We start from the raw sequence: 14,804 nt of genomic DNA on the forward strand, positions 1-14,804 counted from the left end.
GCCAAAATGTTTATTGTTTAAATTTGTGTATTTAGGGGTGATTTATGTCATCATCAGCAAGACTACTGGTTTAATTTCATCCTTCTGTTTGTCTCTTTGCGCGTTGTAGCCAACGTGCTCTTATTAATATTGAAATGTGTTGCGCTCAATTAGTTGGACAGGTCATAGAGTCCAATTTGTTTTCGGTGTTTTTAAGGAAGAATAATAGTACTTAATTGTATAAAATGACGTGACAAGATGTGAAGACGTAAACTGCTTTTGTAAAGCGTAATTAGTGTCGGGACAAGACGAAAGTCACTCTTTCTATACGCCGGAAGATAAAGTAACAAGTTTGAAATAAGAAGACTCTCACTTAACGCAATCTGCATGGTTGTAATGCCATTTTTAGTCGAGTGCATTCTCTGCTGGTCGGATACAGACTTCTGTTGTTTTGTTGTTTGATGTCCCAACTAGTGTCACATGAGGAGAGGAGAGGAGCATCAGGAGGATGTGATGAGGTTAAGCTGGTGGTCAGACTGACATTCTAATTTAATTCACAGACACTGGCTCAACCTTTAAAGGTTTATATCGGATTATGGTCATATAAAGATCCACCCCCCCCTTCTTTTTTTTTTTTTTTTCCCTCAACCAGCCACCCTCCCCCTTCCACCTACACCGCCACCAGCTCTCTCTTTGAATGGGGGCGCTGGAGCCGTCTGCCTGCCCGTCTGCCTGCCTGCCTGCCTGTCAACCGTCTTTGTTTCCAACTGATCTGGCTTCTCTCTGGGGCACCCAAAGGTGGCCAAGCAGCTCGCCCCCATCACGCCACAGGAGTCGGAAGATGAAGCGCCCATCATCAGCCGCTCGCTGAAGTCAGGCTTACCGCAAAGTGCCGCAAAGTGCTGCTTCACGCCCGCTCCGTCGAGCTGCACCTGCAAGAAGCTTTTTCTTCTTCTTCTGCCCTCCGCGCACATTCCAGCGGATTGCCTCTTTGCTTTGTCCCCTTGAGGTGAGTGTGGAAGCGGTTGTTATTCCTCATGGAATTTATACAGCTTCGTCGTGCATCATTTTGTAAGCGTTTAAGTGTGAGTTGCATGGTAAAAAGGTGAAAAAATGAGTTGCACGTGAGGTCTTGCGTGCATGAAATAATATCACTGGCAACAAAGTGATGGCTTCAATGAGGGCAAATCAGTGCTACGTATTTGTGAATTATTTACACCTCAAAGCTTTTTAATACTGAGTGAAATTTACGACTGATGTAGTGGTATGCATAAAACATCAACTCTTGTGAGCGCGCGGGCGTGTGCGTTTGTGCGTGCGTGTGTGTTTTTAGCCTGCAGAGGTGTTCATTTGAACAAGTTTTGACTCCGCAAACCCTTCCTGTATCACAAGGTTGCAGTGATACAATGGTATTGACAAGAACAGATGCTCGTGTAATCTATTGTGTTGTGATGAATTCTTCTGTCGCCTGCACATGACATCCAAGGACGCCTTACAACCTGCATGCCCATTGGCCAGTGCAGTGCAAAAAAAAAAAAAAACAGCCTTCCCAGCCTTCACTGAGCCAAAGCATTAGAATAAACTCTCGCTGCATGACGCTGAATAAAAATGTTACAAGATGTGGGAATGTCCGCAAATTCCCCTATTAGTGATTTCTTTTTTATTTCTATTGTCTGTAATTTGCTGTGATTGGCTCAGACCAAAGCCATGTCTAAATATAACGATCTTACTTTGGCGCCATCTGGTGGCATCTTTGTGCCAAGCAACTATGTTGAACTGAGGAGAAGAGCTTCATGCCTCGTCAAAAAGAAAAAGTGCTTTGCTGCCATCCTGTGGCATTTATGGGCAACTACAAACCTTTTCACGTGGCTGTCAATTACTCACGGATTTTTCGCTGTTCACTCAACTCACTGCAAAACAAACAGCACTTTGTTAGATAGTGAAGTTATTAAAAAAAAAAAAGAGCCTTCAATCTGTTTATTTCCACTCACATTTGACATTTATTTTCAAACTAAACATAAAAAAATGTGCATATTCAAAACAACCACATAACTTTGCCTGTTAGCATATTGCCACCCCGCAATGCAAAACGATTCGATAGACTGGCAATGTATAGTTGAACACAAATGGTGCATCAACACATGGTGACAAATAAAATAGCAATATTCAGGCATATATTACCTCGAAGGTACCGGAAATTCAAGGCACAAGGCACAACATGTAGAACAGTCGAGCAGAAATGAACTTCTGTGAATATTTTGAAACTCCAAATCCAGAATACAAACAGTGTGGGTCACCTTGACAAATGAACCCCATTGTGTGACGATCCGAGATCCCCTCCGAATACAGCCGACCCCTTCCTCTAGTCCCCGTTCTCTTGGACGAGCCCCCCCCCTTCCTTGGCCTTGTTAGTGCACCCACCACCAGCTGGGTGTCAGTGCCATAAAGCAGGACGAGGTTAACAAGGCGGGCGCATGTACTGGAGCAGGATGAGGTGAGGGATTTTGTGTGTGTGTGTGTGTGTGTGTTGGTTGGTGAAGAGGAGAATAGTGAAGAAGAGCGGTGCTAAAAGCTACGAGTTTACAACATGCATTTTTCATTTTGGGTGTGTGTGTGTGTGTGTGTGTGTGTGGAGCTGAGTGCACTCACTATTGGGCATGATGGACAGAAAGCAGTGTCATGCGCTAGAAGAGGGTTCTAAAATAGTTTCCTTTACTTTCTACTGTACATTATCGTGTCATGGAAGAAAACACTTTGATATAATGCATCAGACGCAAAAATTGGATTGAACGCAATTACTGTCAGGCATTTTCAGAGGACAGTTGCCCATATTGCCAGCTGTTTTAAAGCATTTTGACTGATCTTTTGAGATCCAAAGAAATCAGAAATGGGTACTTTACCCAATTTTGTCGGTCCGTCCTCCCTCCGCAACTTGGGCACCCTTCCCTCATCATCCCTGCATCCTTATAAAGTAAAATAATCGTCCTGCGTCCTCGTCCCTCCTCACCCATTTAAAGCACTTTTAGTCCTTGCTTTTCATCAGTCCATCCCCCCCAGCCCAAAATAAAATAAAATAAAATATCCGTGTATGGCGAGAGGCCAACGGCAGAAGTTTCATAATTCATAAACATTATTTCAAGCTCATTCGCTGGCTAATTTCCTATTCACATCAACTAACTGTAATTTTCGGACTACAAAACACAGCTGTTTAAAAGCCACAATAGCTCAATTTAGCCATGATACAGGTTTGTGCATACATTAGCCGCTTTGGTCTCCTTGTTATTAAATGGTTACAGAGCGTACCGGAAACTTTCTCAGACTCTTGTCACACAAGGCAAACTCACAGAGGAGCTTTATTGCACATCATCTCTTTGGTCAAATTAAACGCAACTTCAGATGCTTATTGTGGCTCTCAATTGCTTCTTCACACAGCCTTGTGTATCGCTTAGTTTTTCTTTTTTTGCCTACTTCAGTTTCTCTCTCCCTCTCTCTTCCTGGTTTTAACTTTCAGTTAAAGGGCCAGTACACCCAACATCAAGTTTCATTCTTCTCCAAGTGCAGTACTATTATATATTTGGATTCTATACATCCGGTACTTGACCCGGTAAGGGACGATTACAGGGATTGGTCGAAAACCAGATTCCGTCTTTGTACAGCCGGTCCTATAAATTATTGTCTTCTATCCGCCGTCCCCAAAAATAGAACTGATTCTTTTACCTGAAAAAAAAAAGTATAGCTTCTAGCTTTTCCCATTCTTCAGTAATCAGCAATAAAACACGGGCTGATTTCAATAAAACGTTAGCGAGCTGTGATTAGGCGGCAACATCTGACTCATTCTTCTTTTACCACGGGGTTATACAAAAGCCCTCATGTGAGCGAGCACCATGCCGCAAAGGGACCCAAAAGCGGATTGGCGCAGCCAAGCCATCAATCACCTCCACTCTTTAACCAGAGAGCGCTTCAAGCTGCTAGTCAGGCCGATGGTTACTAGCGCGGATGAGAGCGCAGGCAGCGCAGCTCGTTCACACAAAGAAAACGTCCTCTCTTTGTCTTCCCCTTAAAGGTGACTACTGACGTAAGACAAATGCTCCATCACTGACAAGTAACCTCATTTTTGCTGCTTTAGTTTGATCATTTTGTGATCGACTGATTCTGTTATATTTTGCAGTCACATTTGGATGTCTTTTTTTTTTTTTTTTTTTTTAACTATCACACTGCATGAAACATCTCCTCTCAGCACCTTTTCTTCTGTGTGGATGTGAAACACACCTGAAGGACAATGCTTTGTTTCTCTCTCCTCCGCGAAGTCAAAGATCCACCAGTGGGACATATCTTGAAGTCAAACAAATGTTGGATCACAACCAATCAGCGTGGTGCTGACTTTCCGTCAATTTCACTTTTTTTTTTTTCTCTGTGTGCTTCCCTGAGGATGCTATAATGTCTCCTGCTCGTGAATGTTTGTCTGTCGAGCCATGCATTTAATAAACCTGCGATGGTAGCATGGACTCACACACCTGATGTCATAATTGGCTTTGTCACCCAGACCCGACCTCTGAACTTTCACCTTTGTCCTTCGCCGCTGTTGTTATGACCATGTGGACATCACTTTAGCGATCCTAAGCTACATGATTTTAACCTTTAACCCTGCCACCCAAACACATACTCTCAACCCGTAGCACATTAAACCTTAAACAAACCCCCTTCAAAAATCACTTTTTTAATCGATATCAGAAAAGGAGAAAAAAAAGGCAATTTAACACAGAGTGCAAATACAGCAGTTTCCATCGTGAGTTTTTTTTTTTTTTCCTCCTGCATTTCCCTTGACAGGTTATCCATTAGATGTCTGTCAACCACAAAAATGATGACGGATGTCTTTGTGAATGGCAAAATGTAAGTGCTAAGTCAAACCCGATATTTTCGAATGAAAGTATCTTAATGCAACCGTATAATTTGAAATACCATTGATGTGCTCATGGAATAGCATAGATTTAAAAGTAGCTTCATGCTAGCATAGCGTATACAGTAACGTGAAACATCATGGACAGGCTAATAGAAATGAGCTTAGATCTTACAATAATTATAAACCTTCACACAGCTGCCTGTTTAATAAACACAGAGCAGCAAAACATCCCCAAAAAACCGTTTCAACAATACTCAGGCGTAATTCTTTATTCTAATTATGCTGCTTCTACATTCCTTCCCGACCACGTTTGGGCTTGACGTGGTAGTACAGTGAACTACAACTACTACAATGCTAAATTCTGTCTTGCCTGTATACTGTTTAAACCAATAAAAACGACATTGAATGATGATATAGTGTGGGAACACGATTCAAGCAACAATTGAAATGAGGATAGGAGAGAAGACATGTTAATGTTTCTCCAAGCAGATGGTTGTCATAAGAGCTGCCAATCACTGTCAGGTATGTCTTCTTGCGATACTGAAGAAATGTTGGACCTCACATTCCTTCTGTCTTGAGAGCCTTTAGAATAATCTAAGTTACGGTCAGTGTTTCAGATTCTAAATCGCCTCTTGGCCTTTACTAAATTGTGTCACTTTGAATGTGACACAGTTGCATCGAGGGGGGCTCGACGACAGCAGCCTTTCATGGGGTTGTTTTTATGTAAACAACAAAGTTGATGAGTCATTAGTTGTTTTGCATGATGGTGATTAGTCACCAGGCACGGTGGAGAATATGCGTGTGTGCGTCTGTGTGTGTGTGTGTGTGTGTGTGTGAGTGACAGGATAATGAATGCGCACAAGAAATAATAGTCATCCAAGTTCACTCTCGTCTCTGTGATTGTGACGAATGTTTCTATTGCTTTACGATATTAAATCGCTCCTCTCCATGCGAACTATTGCACCATTTTACCTATTTGAAAACAGTTTGAACATTTCAGATAATTATAGCGTTCCAGCTTTGGGAAATCTGTTTGGTGGTGGACATTTTTTTGTGTGCGGTGTACAAAGCAAGGAAGGGTCAAAAGGTTTGAATATGTTTGGTGCGGAGGAAGCACATTGTGAAGCTTTAGTATAAGCAACAACAGAGATTGCAAGAACTTGTAGAAAAGATTCCCAGATGAGTGGAAGCAGCAGGGTTAACTACTTGCCTTGAGATATGAGCTTTGATTCATTTTGTGACACTGCTCTTGACTCAAAGCACGTGTATCTTAAGTCATCTTTCCTAATTGAAATGAATGGAAATGCTTCACTCGGAATTCTGCTTTTTTAATTAAGACAATAGCACAGTTGTATTTACTTTATAAAATATTACAAGAAAAAACATTCAAATTAAAATCTAATTTAAAGTGGGAGTCAATTATTTGCAATCCGTTCTGCGTGCTACTACTAATCTCAACATGACTTTCTGACTCCTATTGCGTTTGTGGAATATGAAAGCCGCAGAAAATTCGTACCCAAGAGTTCAGATAGCGAACGTCACAGCACACCTATTTTCTGGGTTTGGTCATGTGACTTTGATAAGTAAACTTTAAAACAAGGAGGAAAAGTGGCAAAAATGGGCTGATTTTATTTTTTGGGCCATTTTCGGGGTGGAGGAATGCTCGAATGTTGAAGGTTCTAATGATTTGTACTCCCAAAAAACTGGCAAAAAAATAGGGTTTTTTTTTTCTTTTTTTTTTTTATAAATGATGTTAAAAGCAAGTGCTATTGTCTGGTTAAGGAGGGCAACCATCTATGCTAATTGTTAGCCCATTTATGCCATTTCACATTGTCTATTAGCATTAAGCTAGCAAAAGGCTAAATTGTGTGGTTGTCTTAACAACACATCTCTTTGATGCTTAGTTTGAAACTGAACTTCAATTGGGAGAGGCATTAAACAAAGTAAAACCATTAAACTTACTTGGACCCAGAAGCAGACACAGAAGTTGAAAATACTAAGTAACTACCGAGAAGAGGGCTGGATTCAGAAGCCTTAGAAGAAAGCTTGACATACTGACAATGTGTCACTGAGTAACTCGAGCTTCTCAGGTCTACATGTTCTAATAATGGAATAAAGAAACTTCATAGCGACTGATAGATCAAGACACGTCAAGGAACTACCAGACACAACACAAGTCATAGCAAAGATAAAAAAAAAGTCGAATGACTGACTAAGTTGGGTCACTCATATCTCAAGACACCACTGTATTTACTGCTATCTCCTACATAGAATCTAAGTTCATTTTCTTAAATCAAGATGGGCCGCTTGTGCCATTTGTGAATACCGAAGAGCACAAGAGCTTCCAGCGGCTTTGTGGACTGGCTTTCATTGTGAGGATGTGACAAGGGCGATGAAATGACCTTCCTTTCATTTGTCTTCCTTCATCTTTTCCTCGCTCTTATCCGGCCGGCTCCCTACTTTGTCTGTCACTCATCGGGAGCTGTCCGCACTTAAGAGTTTGGTGAGACATAATTAGGGTGGAGGGGCGGGGGTGGAGACATTCGTTCACTTGTGAAGTGGTGACATACAAGACTGACAGCTTGACTCCTCACTTTTTTGAAGGAAATGAAGAAAACACTATTCAGGCAAATAATGTATAATCTTTGGAAAGAAAAAAAATCATGTGTGTCAACAGTATGCAGCAGTGACTGCATCATTTGTGAAGCATGCAGAAATCATTTCAGGCTGGAGCAAATGTTGATTGAAATTTAACAGAGATGCCAGCTGCCAAAATGTGTTCTTGTGCTATTGTGTAAGTCGAAGTGGACGTGTGCACATGGATGCAGAATTCACTGACCTAGCATGTGCGTCGTCTGCAATCGGATGTGATGCTTGAGTAGAAAATGCGCCATGACCACAGGGACAAAATTAGGAGCAAAGCTGACCTGGTTTAGCACAATTTGGCTTCAAAGGAACTTGCATCTGTCGGTCTAATTGCCTCATTGTCCATGATCATGGTTGTGTATTACAAAAAAAACAAAAAACAGCATTGTCTTACAAAAGTCTGTTTAGCTAGGAGTTAACGCACAATGAAAAATGAATTAGACAAGATGCGCTGTTATAACCCTCAAAGCGACCAATATTTGAACACAAAAGGTGGAGCAACACCAATACCAGGGCAAAAATGGATTCATTCTTTGCATTCTCATTATTTATGCAATTGCTTTATGTTTTTTATAAAGTGCAATTATTGTACTGTTTTTTTTTTTTTTTTAAACAAATACAACATACAAGATTTGAGATACAACTGTTTGGAGTCACCATTGTACTTACTTACTTTGGGATGCCCTCTCATTTGGGAAAGGAGAGCCACAGTCACCAATGCACTTTTCAGCACTACTCTATATTGAAGGCTGGGAGAACACTAAATCATAAAAACACACTTGTGCAAAACCTACTGTGGGCCGCAGCTCTCACCCTTACTTCACCCTGCCAGGCCCCACTTCTTAAAGTCACATGCACGTACACAGACGTATACATTTTATGTTTGTAAATTGTTTTGGGGGTGGTCAAATATGTGTCGAATATGTTTAAAAAGTTGATTATGTTTAACTCATTCAACACCAGCCAAGTAAAAAAAAAAAGATCTTTGACGTATTTAGCCGTCAATGGCAGTAAATGAGTTGAATGTAATCAAAGTGTTTGGAAAACTTCAAAAACTTAGGTATGGTGGATATTCCACTAAATAATAGCTAGGTGTCAGAAAAAAATACACCTGTTGTGAAACCTAATCCATAATTCATATTACAGAATTTATTACTATATTGCTTATTGTGTTATTTTTATTTTTATTTTTATTTTTAAAACTGAATGTGCCGGAGAAAATTGAGGGCAGATTTGGAATTAGCACCAAAAAAAAAAAAAATCAGTTAGAAAAGTTTACATGCATCTCTGATTAAATGTTTTTGTTTCTACCTTGACTCTTTGATGGTGTTGATCATCATTGTGATCATTTCTTATTTGCTTTTTAGCACCATACCCAACTAATGCAGCCTTAATTGCGCAAAGCATGAAAAAAAGCAAATTGAAACGTTGCTCAATGTTCCTCGGGGCGAATCGATGAAACATGCTTTCAGCAAGAGGATATTGAAGTGTGAATGTAAAATGTCAATTACAGCACTTTATAACATGATATTTTATCTTCTGAACTGAAAATGTGACTTTTTGTAGCTCTAAAACGATCCTCTTATTGTATTTCCTCATTCTCAGCAGTCCGAAAACCGATTCACATTTTGGGTTGCGCCTTCTCGCTGAGACGACAATTGAATGCTGATCCCTGATTTATGTGCCAGCCGAGTCGCACTCTTCGGCTCTCTGTCACAGGCGCACAACATCCTTTCAGCCAAGATGGTGGTCAAAATAGACCAAATTTACATCCGCATTCAAGTCCACTGAAACATTTCAGAAGGTTCTGCTTGATTTGTGTTACGTGCATGACCCAGGAGGTGGCGTTCGCATGTGATGTCGTGCCGGTGTTAACGGGTGGCGACCGAACTGTATGTTGTTAATCCCCAATGGCAAACCTTTGAATGGCTTCTGTCTACGGGCACACAGTGTCGCGTATTGTGCGGCATCCATTCACATGTCCACGGCCTAAACTGTGAATTGTGACGGCGAGATCGGGGTGGCTGGGTTCCTTGCCAGGGCGAAGCTCTCCGTATTCCCCACTTTGTATGCGTCGGACGATGGGCAAACGTCTGAGGGTGGTGACCCTGTCCAAAGCTTTACAAAGCACCACCCAGCGAGCGCAACCCACGGTTCACATTTTCCAACGCGCAAAAGAGTCCTGCAGCCCCCGACCCCAATCTGTCAGAGCCCATCACGAGGTCCAAACCCACCTTTCACCAGCGGGGCGTTTTAAAGTGTGTGCCACAGCGGGGTCTCGCCCACACCAGAACCCCCTATTCAAGAGTCCAAGTTAGTTTCCATTAAAAAACACTCACACGGTTGTTGTTTGGTGCCATGTGCCTTAGTGGGTGTCACACGGGGTGAGATACTATCTCCAGGGAAAGTTTTTCTTTCGCCTCACACACTCTACTTTTAGATGGTTTTATAGCGAGGCTTCACATGGTCAGAAAGACTGACGTTGTTGTGTTCATTTATCAGCGGTTGAATCGGTGTTGCGTAATCGTCTTTCAGGGCATTGGGGATGCTGTTGGAATGAGTTGCCGTTACCTTGGTGAGGGTGAGGAGGGCTTAATGAATTATTTACTTGATCTAAGAGAAATGCAGACGCAGAACATAAAGCCATGTATCTATCAATTTCCTATCAAGATTAGGGTCACAGGTGAATTGGAGCAAATCCAAACGGGCTGCACCCTGGATTGGTTTGCTAGCCAATCGCAGGGCACACATTATTGCGGTGGGGCAAAAACCTCACCTGCTTAAATATGGTCAATTTCACATTTTTCCAGAAATTAATACTAATATATAGTTCCCATGTTTTATTTATTTATTTATTTATCTAGTTATTTATTTTTTATTTTTTTTAATTTATTTGTTTGTATTTTTTTTTACAACGTATTAATCAATCTGCAGTGCTGAAAATAGCTCGAGAGCAAATCTATTAAATTTATTGGTCACGTCAAGTGTCTGAGAAGTGTCATATATTGTACTGTAATGCCAACTGTTTTTGACTTGACGCGAACCTCTCGTGATTCAAAGTCTGAATGTTTTTTGTTTTTTTTTAGATACTTAATGTGGTGTTTGGTCACGAAAGCCAGATGCGTTTTTTTTTGTTTTTTTTTAATTCCCTGAAAAGTTAAAAATAAATAAAGATAATTTATTCACATTCTCACACACAATAACAATTTTGTCACCTCACCTGCATCTTTTCAGTGCCACTAGAAAATGCAATGGGGAGAAAATGCAGACCCCACACAGCAAGGTTGGAGCCTGGATTCGAACCCCCAACATCACAAGTGCTATCCACTCGGTGCGCCCACACCGAGCATGTCTCGCTAATTCCCATTTCATCCAATCAACAGCATTAAACTGTTGAGGATTCCTGTTTGCTTCATTCTCATATTTCAAGAAAAAAATGTGCATTATAAAGCAAAGCTGTCTTTTCTTCAAACAAACTCCTCTTCATCTCTATCTCAGCGGCATGGGACAATCTGCCTCCCCATTGAGCTGAGAAGCTTCGGGCCGCCTTCCAAATCCTCTGGCACAGTCAGAAGCTTAGTTAGGGTGCGTGCTTGGATTTCAGTGCTGCAATCTTCTCATAGCTGAGGGTCGAGTTTTTGAAGAAGACCACTGGTAGGCGAAATCTCTTTCTGCTCACTGGGAGGACATCAGATGGTCTTTCGCCACCTGGTGCACGACAGCTCGATGGGGGTGCGGCTAGATGAGTTTTCATTTTGGTGAAGCGTTCCCGATGGGAAAATGGATGGACAAAATAATAACATTCTCACTCCCACTCTATGGTTCAAGGTCACCTTGTTTCCTTGCAGCACCTTTCTTTTCAACCTCACGTTCACACAAAGGTCTAACGCTGATAATTGCGCAAGATTGACTCAAGTGGCTTTTTTTTATTTTTTTTGGTTCTTATTTCATTATCCTGCATTAGCCCTCTGATGAGGTACACTGGATTAACCTTTTTAGTCATCTATCTGCAAGGCCATTAAGGAGAATTTGGTCTCTTAATTATTTTAATGTTAGATGTCTAGTGTCGGGTTGTATCCAACGATCGATAATATGAATCAAACATTTCAACTATAATGAGCACTTTTCATTGTTAAGTCATGCTACGTGCAGACCGAAAGTGTGTTTGGCATTCCCGGCAGTGTGTTTCCATTCATGGTCGATGCAGTTCACACAGTCAAGCTCGGTTGCGTGACCGGTGGCGCATTTGAAATGTTGCTCCTTCGGTCATTAATTTATGGCTGTGTCGCATCAGGCGACAGCCAAATAGGGGTCAAGAACATATTTACTGCGTCACACGCATGCTAATGAACAAGCAGACAAACAGCGAAATAAAGTTTTTCTTGCGGGTTTTTTTTTTTTTTTTTTTTTGTGTGTGTGTGTGGTGAACTAAAAACAATGCGGGACAACAATATTATTGCTGTCTTTTGGACAGAGTGGCAAACAACACACCCACCTTTCTTTACTTGGCGTGACTGAGACAAAAAAAAGCAGCATCGGGCTTGGAGAATTGGGAGCAAGGAAGTTGGAGTATCTTGTGAAAGGAGCGAATCGTTTAAGATCGAACTGTCAAACCAAGGTCGCAGCAACCGACCGTTGCAATACTTGGAAGACAAGTGTGTCATCATTTAAAAATGCAATCATTAATAATATGACCATCATTGTACTATAGTTGAAAACATTGCAATGAATATAATTTAAAAAAAAACTCCTGGATGTTTGCTGATAAAAAAAAAAATATTAACTAACAAACTAGCCAAGCAACCACCCAGCCAACCACAATTACCTCCCAATGAGTGCATAAAGTCTAAATGCTGAAGCGTCTCTAAGCGAGATGTGCTGATTTTGTTTGTCACTGACCTCCAAAAGCAAAAGTTTCAACTTGCCTCACTCCTTCCTCTCATCTTTCACCCTTTCAGGTCCAAGATGGCGCTTCCTCGGCGCGCAGCCGGGCGACACATCTTCTTGACTCTCCTGTTGCTGTACTCTTTTGGCTTTGGTGAGTTCTCTGAATGCAACAACACTAATTCTGATCTGCAACAAGAATTAATGGTTACGTGAGAGCGGACCCAAATAGACCGATAATGGTCTCATTATTTATTTAGTTATTATTTCTGCTTATACGTGCAGTTTGTTTTGATTCAGTTTGGTCGCAGGTTGAAGCTTTTTGCCTGAACAATTGCAATATATTGCAAATTATTGCATTATAACGCAATCTTAAATATTTTCCCCGATGTCCCCTGGGGGGCTCCGTATGAAGCAGAGTGGACGTCCTTGGAATTTTTAATTTTTTTTTTAATCTTTCCATTCAGCTCCTTGTCAGAGAACATCAAGCTTTGGAAAATGTACCGAAACATTCTCCTAACCGTGAATTGTCAATTTTATTTCACCTATAATGTTATAGTGCATTTTTAGGTACGCCGAGAAATTCCACTCCAAAGCCAAAAATCCCCCGACTGTTTATGAGAAGTGACGAGGCGTCACTCTGCTGTGATGGCATCTCAAGGTTGAGAATGATAACATTGCTTGCCTTCTCAGATGAGGTGGAATAACCCCCCCCAGAGAATGTCCGTGGTAGAATTCGACATTGAGGTGTACTCACAGAAATCATGACCATTACCATTTTTATTCGTGACTTTCTCAGCAATAAATGCAGCAAATTCACTTCGCAACCTTCACCATCTTTGTTCTCTTCCGCAACCAGCCGGGCTGTCCAACAGATTATTAGATAAAGGTTATCCCAAGGACTGTCAGTGAGGACGCTGTGACGCGAGCTATAAAATCCACCGTTATGGAGGAAATGCAAAAGACGTCTCAGGAGTCGGGAAATCGGATTTTCATCCATTGCCATCTTTCATTCGCTTCTGAAAGAGCATTTTCACCACTTTGACGGAAGCCACCCTCCCCAAGATAATTAACAACCTAATGGGTCAATTCGTGGAATGAGGTCATTGTTGGTGATGTATATGCACCCGTGATTTTTTTTTTTTTTTTCAGCTCCAATGGCGGACATGTCCATTTAGTATGAAATATGGAAAATGCAGTCAGGGGGATGAAGGGAAGAGAGGAAGTGCAGCTGGATTGGCATTCACAGAGTTAACCTTCTGGGGAAAGGCATCTGTTTCTTCATTAATTTTTCGTTCCTATTGTGACAGACAAGTAATTTCAGTGTTGTAAGTGAGAGTCGACATGCTGTGAATGTTTGTAGACTTAGTCAGCGGGAGTGAGCTGGAACGTCTCCAAAGCCATTTATGCAATTTAACTCCACCATCTGTTCATTTAGGACTCGGCATGAAATTCGCATTTAGGAACAAGAAAATGAATTCCAATGAAAGATGTCAAGTAATGGCAGGTGTAGCAGAAAGTTTATATGAGGGATGTCATTAATACACAGCGTTCCCTCATTTTTTGCTGGGGGTAACATTCGTGATCCAACATGAAATTCCATAAAGTGATTTTTTAAATTTTTTTTCCGTGGGCGGGGTGGGAGGTTACGATTGCTGTTTTTAAGACTGAGTAGACACATAAAGATGTAAATTGCCTGACAATTTTATGTCTTATATTATCTTCAAATATTATCCTTCCGTTTGAGGTGCGTTATGAGTGGAGTTGCCCCCATAATGGCGTCCAAAACCAATCGAGGCCGACAATCTTAAATAATAAATTAATATTTACGACCCGGAGCACCGAAGGCGACTTTGAAGAAAATAAAAAAAAAACTAAAAAACTTTGCGTTCGTGTCAAGGAATTGTTTCGTAACTCTTAAGGAAGCAAAACACGATAATATTGAAGGAAGAATTTTTTTTATCTCACAAGGCAACCTCAATGCTTTTTAATCCAGGTTAAAAACTATGATAGCCCACCCACCATAGCCCTGTGATTAAGGTCGTTTAATTCATTTTTAAAATAAATGTTTCCAAAATGCTTTTAAATGTTGTATTTTTAATTGTGAAGCACATTGATATAGACAGAGTATTTTTTTAAACAATGTTTATTGATTTTTCACATATTATATATCTGACAACAACAACAAAAATAAACTGAGAGAAAAAAAAAAGAATAATATAAAAAAAAAAAAACATAAAACAGGCAGTTTCAGATTATTTTATGGCACTGTAGGTGGTTGTGCGCCCCTCTGGCCCACAAAGTTCAGTCAAGGTTTCCACATTTCCTCAAACTCCTTTGCTCTCTCTCTAATGACATGTCTACATTTGAGGTTGCATCACACCAGCAACAACAA

General features: G+C 40.9%; 1 protein-coding gene across 3 annotated transcripts in view; it reads left to right on the plus strand.

Annotated features, from left to right (window-relative positions):
- Positions 1-654: 654 nt before the first annotated feature.
- Positions 655-14,804, plus strand: part of ncana (neurocan a) — a 37,067-nt gene continuing 22,917 nt past the window's right edge. For 2 of the 3 annotated variants that reach the window (XM_088311210.1, XM_088311211.1), the window contains exons 1-2: positions 2,426-2,473; positions 12,484-12,563. In XM_088311210.1, coding sequence (XP_088167336.1) covers positions 2,454-2,473; positions 12,484-12,563 — 100 coding nt within the window. In that variant the 5' untranslated portion in view covers positions 2,426-2,453. Of the gene's footprint in view, positions 989-2,425; positions 2,474-12,483; positions 12,564-14,804 lie in introns of those variants that run through there. The other variant, XM_088311212.1, reaches the window with a different exon arrangement.

The sequence above is a fragment of the Idiotropiscis lumnitzeri genome, chromosome 12, assembly GCF_059441095.1.
Source record: "Idiotropiscis lumnitzeri isolate Australia: NSW breed Sydney's pygmy pipehorse chromosome 12, RoL_Ilum_1.0, whole genome shotgun sequence".
Lineage (NCBI taxonomy): Eukaryota > Metazoa > Chordata > Actinopteri > Syngnathiformes > Syngnathidae > Idiotropiscis > Idiotropiscis lumnitzeri.